Raw genomic sequence first — 6,000 nt, forward strand, 5'->3', positions numbered from 1 at the left:
GGGAGACAAGTGGACCCCACCTTATATAGACAATTCCTTGGGTCACTTATGTATCTGGTCAACACCAGGCCAAACTTGTGTTAAGTTGTCAACACCCTTAGTCAGTTCATGGTGGAACCAAAAAGGGCACACTAGGCAGCAACAAACCACATTCTCAGGTATGTACGTGGAACAGTAAATTTTGGATTCAGGTACACCAAGGGCAATGATATCGAATTGAGTGGATTCACTGATGCAGATTGGGCAGGAAGTTCAATAGACAGGAAAAATACCACTAGGTATTGCTTCGGTATTGGATCTGGGATGACCTCCTCGTGCAATAAGAAGCAAAAGTTTGTAGCTTTGAGCTCTGTTGAAGCTGAGTATATGGCAGCTAGCAAAGCACTCACTCACTCACTCAGTCGATGTTGGAATTTCTAAGTCTAACCCATTAGAAATTCTTCCTACACTATCTGGTTTATTTCACCTACTTGTTTAATTTCTCAACAAGTTATTTAACCATATAAATACTGAAAATAAATACAAATGCAGTCTCAACCATCTACAAATCACCAACTGAAAGAAATAGACAAACAAACAAGGGACACCATTATTTTTGGACAATTGTCCCCAGAAAAACACAACTTGGGAAAAACGGTGCAACAGTTCTGAGGGTTTTATTATTAAGCAGCTTTTTTGAATACAATTGGGTGCCAATTTGGCTCACCCGACAGAGAAATCAATCTGGCAGTAATACCTTTCTTCAGAAGCAGATATTCAGAAAGTCTTCTCCACGAAAAACTCTCCAACGCCTCTATGAGGCTCTGCCTCAGCCCTCCTGGCCTCTGCGTCAGCAAGGAACCCTCTGTGTCAGCCCTCTGATGCTCTGCGCAGGCTCTCTAGCCCTCTGCGTCACTCACGCAGGCCCTGGTAGCCTCTACACAATCCCTCTGGTCCTCTGGGTGGCTCCTGCTGGCTCTGCACAGCCTTCTCTGCCTCAACGTTGATTCTTCGGCATTATCTTTGCGTCTTTGTTATGTACTCACTGCCCCTCGCTGCAACTCTGATCACTGGTTCAATTTCTCTCAGCAAACCCCACTCCAGAAAATCGAACTAACTGATCAATCTTGGTGTATCTCCAACTTACCCTCAAGCCCCTTCTTATACTTTTTCTGTTGAGTCTTCAACGGCTGAGATTAAATCTCTAATCAACGGCTAAGATTAGATTTGGCTTGATCCATGTCATTTAGAACCTTCTCACCCAATTTTATATTAATATCCATTAATATTTTCAATTTCCTAAGTTTAGACTTAGGAACCCATTAAAAATATTAATTATTTTAATATCTATCTAACCGGGTGGAATTTCCCCAAACCATTTATCGATCTTGGAGATCTCATGTACTTTAGTCTCTCCACCAATTTTCATAGCTAGAGCACATCCGATGCTACCCCAAATCAACATATACAGGTACACAAACAAACATGGCGCGACGACCGATGGGATGAACAAAGGGAGTACATGCAGATGAACATGTTTACCAACGAACAAACAAACGATGCATGCAAAGTGATGTGCTCACAAACGGATGATCATGCAAAGATGTGTTCGCAGACGGATGGACGAACGAACATGCAAGGATGTGTTCGCGCACTGACGAACGAACGAACATGCACTTTTCGCGAACGGACGAACCTGTCAAGCAATGACAACATACAACCAAGGAGCAACATGCGAATGCAAAATCAAGCGAACCCAACGACCATCGAAGACTCCACGCACTTTGCCATGCGGAAGTGAAGTTGTAGCCTGTGACACACCATGAGGACATCCATCACCCAGCAACATTGCAGCTCAACATGCACACCAATGGCAGCACGAATGTCCCAGCACTGTCATGTCGAGTCTTGTCATGAGTCATGTCATCCACATCTCTACTGTGGGCCATATTGTCAATTGTGACACACCATGAGGACATCCATCACCCAACAACATTGCAGCTCGACATGCACATCAACGGCAACACGAATGTCCCAGCACTGTCATGTCGAGTCTTGTCATGAGTCATGTCGTCCACATCTCTACTGTGGGCCATATTGTCAATCAATGTAATGTAACGTGGAAGTCCAAGAGACCCACTTGACGCTCGCATGGATCTAGGGTTTTTATTTCTCAGTCACACGCACGTAACTAAGTATTTTCGTCCCCACACACACACACGGAGTGCTCAAGGGTGTGTCTGGGAAGTCTCAAACACTAAGACATAAGCCTGAAGGGAGCGCGTGGGGTTTCTGAAGCAGATCGGGCAGTTTGGTCCCTAGACACATGCACAGAGTGGTCAAGGGTGCGTCTAGGCAACCTCAATCACTTGCACAGTAGACTGACGGGTGCGTCTGGGCAACCTCAGTCACTCGCATAGTAGCCTAAAGGGTGCATCTAGGGATTTGAGACAGATATGAATGCATTTGTCCCCAATTGCTCGCATACAGTTCACCTGGGAGCGTCCAGGACTAAAAGATGAAATTTCAATATTTCAAAGACTCCGCTCAGTGATAGCAGTGTTCAATAGTTGACTACAGATAGTAACAGTACATTACAGTCCTCAAAATCAAGGTTTTGAGTATAAACATGATTAGGTTCATTTCATGGATGTCATAGTTGTTTTATTGGTTAGTTGCATAGACGAAGACATGGATCATTGTACTCTCTTTTGCTGAATCATTTGATGACGATCTAAGAAGAAGAAGAATTTACAAGGGTTTTCCCCATAGTGGGTTTTGCCCTGGTCTCGGACCAATCCTGGTGTCTCTATGTGTGCATGTTTTTCTTCTATTGTTCCTTTATGTTCCACTACATTGATGATAATGATGTTGTTCTTTCTACATAGTTGCATATGTTGATGAATAATGATGTATAATGTAATGATGATATGGGGTGAACTTAATGTGTTAATGAAGAAATGCAATTATCTACGCAAATAACAATATAGCCCTAAGAAAAATTAACACTCGCAAGCCAACAAGGCTTGCCAGCTAGAAGCATGGCAATGGGAGATGAATGGCTTAACAGGATGGCGTGTTATCCCATGAAGAGCATAAGTACGCACTTTGGAGACCTCCCTCCTAAAGGAATGTTTGGAAACAAGAATATGGAATAAATTGACATAAATTATAAATCATCGCCCCTATCTCCTTCAATTTCCCGCATCTCTCTCTTAATAAACATCAAGTTCAGTAGATGGTATCAAAACTGTGTCATGCATCGTATGATGAAGGAATGTTATCAGCTCGGCATTTCACTAGTTGATGTCATAGAAGCTGCAAGGACAGATATATGGCAAAATTGGATCTCCTCCCACACCTTGGCCTCTATTTAGAAGGTGTATGAACTAATTGTAATCAAAACAAGGAGGAATGACAAATATCATTAGGCATGGGATTCAACCTGCATAGAGGACCATGGTTAGAACGGAAGGGTGGCACTGGTCTCAGTCGATTCGAAATTTCGAGAACAAGTGCAGTCGAAATAAATCAGTCGGTATTGAGAACAATTACCGCAACTGCCCAATTGTTCGTGAGCGTTCCACATGTCTTGTTTCTCTTCAATCTTTCAGTTGGCCTATTTGGGATCAGCAGGCTTACCTTGACCCCCTTGAGTGCGAAGGTGCAGTGCCTACCCTCCTCCGCATCCAAGTGTGGGATGAACAAGCTCTCTATTTGGTGGTTGGCTCGTCTTCACCAGTTACAATGGAAGTGGTTAATAGTTCAGAAAACCAGCTTGGAGCGCTATAATTTTCTCTCTTTGGGATTTAGCAATACCTGCACAAGAAAAGCTCTTCATTCTCGTCAACAATCGATACACCTTAGCTTTCTCCTCAAAGGGGCAACGGTGTGTCAAGGGACTTCTTGGGTTGAGCCATACTCTTCTTCAAGCATGACACTCTTGCAGCTTTAAAACAAGCCTCTCCGTCATCCTATGCGTTTGTTCTCTTTGTTTTAATTCGCCCACCAGAGATCACTACACCGCGGGACTGGTCTTTAGTTCGTTGGGAAGACATGGCGAATCGAGATGCTCCACCTTCAGGCTTTGGGGGCCCATATCAATGACCACTTTGCCCTTACCCCGAAATTGAAGGGAATTCAAGATCAATGAAATCAAGCAACAAATGAACCAGCAGTCAGAGCACATCCTCTTCCTCCATGAAGAATTCCAGAAGCAGAAAGCATAGTTAACTCAGTTAGAATAAGACATGGACTGGTTTCATCGCCAATATGCAGATTTACAAGCTCAGAAAAATGCAAACATGGATCTCAGCACAGCCAGCAGTGCACCAGATGGACCCTCCAACAAAATGTCCACCAACCTGCCAAGTTAATCCATCACAATGCAATGCAAATGTGTCTTGGTCTGTGGCAAATTTTGTAGAATCCAATCTATAGTTGCAGCAAATTTTGTTTCATGTATGATCAGGATAGGCATGTAGAAAAAAAATGAATTTCCATTAAAGATGTACTCATAACAGATAGCATCTCTATACCGCATGTAAACTTCTCCCGGGTTTCTTGCTGCGTTCCAGGCGCAGATTTAATGAAAAAAAGCGTACTCATCCTTGTTAAAGAAAAATCAACTATGAATGGGTAATTGAACTCTTAATTTTGTAATTAAATGAGAGATAAAATGGCAGTATTTAGTCATAGATGTGTATTGTCTGAAGAAAATTAAAAGAGTTCATAAGGTGTTGAATGGGTAATTGAACTCTTAATTGTGTAATTAAAGGAGAGAAAAAATAGCAGTAATTAGTTGTAAGAAAAACAGAGAAAATAACAGTATTTTATCGTCAAGAAAATATGAAAATAGCATTATTTAATTGCTGTAATGAAAATATGAATAAAACAAAATATGAAAACCAGCATACATAGAAAGCAGTGTAACAAGGATTGAGGATCTAAAAATATCCACGAAAACATGAGCTTGTGAGCAAATATTTTAACAACCTATTTGAAGACATAAATCCGTATCAACATGTATGATTTATTTATTTAAAATCTTAGCTCTCATTGTTGACTCTCTGCATATTTGTTGAAAAGAACCGTGGAAATCCAACCTTAATAACACAAAATAAAAGGCAAATACGCTTGCGTTCATGTCATGAAACATTTAATTAAAGATGCCGAGGCTTGTGTTCAACAAAAACCGTTACAGATACGGCATGGATCGGCATGAATTTAAGCATGAGAGTGAAATAACAAGGAAAAGTGTAAGAATTTCATCAGAAAAATGGAAATAACAAGCAATGTGTACCGTTAGGGTCATTGATGAGCTTCTTCCCTGCCGAAGACATGTCGTAGTCGTCCTTTACTGTATTGTTTATTAATAATTGGTGGCGCTGAATGAAAAATTATGAAAGAGAGTTGCAGTCAAGCCCGACCAAAAGCAATTGAAAGCATTGTATGTTCGTTGAAACCCTAGGGCTCTTCAATTTTGCGGAAAAACGAAACAAAATTGTGTAATTACAGTGGGAGGGAAGGGCAGCCGCTGTCACTCTTTATACTCTCTTGCATTGCTCTGCCTTGCCTCGCACTGGCTTCCTTATAACGCCTTCGGCCTCGTCCAGCCGGCTATAACAACCGCGTCCATTCTGGTCACATGGGGAGCACATGTGTCCTCCCGCTCCCCGGCATGGGGACATTCACACGGGCCCTCGAACCCTTCGTGTCTTTTCGAATCGCTAGTTATATGGTTTAACAAAATAAAATAAAATTCCCACACACTATCTATAGAGGTCCGGCTTTTCAATTTTTAAGTTTAAGGTCAACTTTGCCTTAAACTGAAACGCCAAAGGCGCTAAATGTGGAGTATAGATAACGTTGAGTGCAGGGAAAAAGTTTTAAAATATTTTACTTAATTAACTTTCATAATCAAATACTATATATGAGTTTTCTATTTATTGTTATTATAATGTTTAATTTAATTCAAGTGGATAACTTTTATAATCAAATACTATATATGAGTTTTCTATT

General features: G+C 41.3%; 1 protein-coding gene across 1 annotated transcript in view; it reads right to left on the minus strand.

Moving 5' to 3' along the window:
- LOC149267565 (putative 3,4-dihydroxy-2-butanone kinase) overlaps window positions 1–5,727 on the minus strand; it is a 376,959-nt gene extending 371,232 nt beyond the window's left edge. Inside the window, exons 1-2 of the mRNA XM_089433400.1 lie at window positions 5,495–5,727; window positions 5,282–5,366 (exon numbers count right to left, since the gene is read on the minus strand). Coding sequence (XP_089289526.1) covers window positions 5,282–5,321 — 40 coding nt within the window. The 5' untranslated portion in view covers window positions 5,322–5,366; window positions 5,495–5,727. The remainder of the gene's footprint in view (window positions 1–5,281; window positions 5,367–5,494) is intronic.
- Window positions 5,728–6,000: the final 273 nt, after the last annotated feature.

The sequence above is a fragment of the Pinus tabuliformis genome, chromosome 6 (assembly GCF_031772625.1).
Source record: "Pinus tabuliformis cultivar Carrire ecotype Pingquan chromosome 6, CPIR1, whole genome shotgun sequence".
Classification (NCBI taxonomy): domain Eukaryota; kingdom Viridiplantae; phylum Streptophyta; class Pinopsida; order Pinales; family Pinaceae; genus Pinus; species Pinus tabuliformis.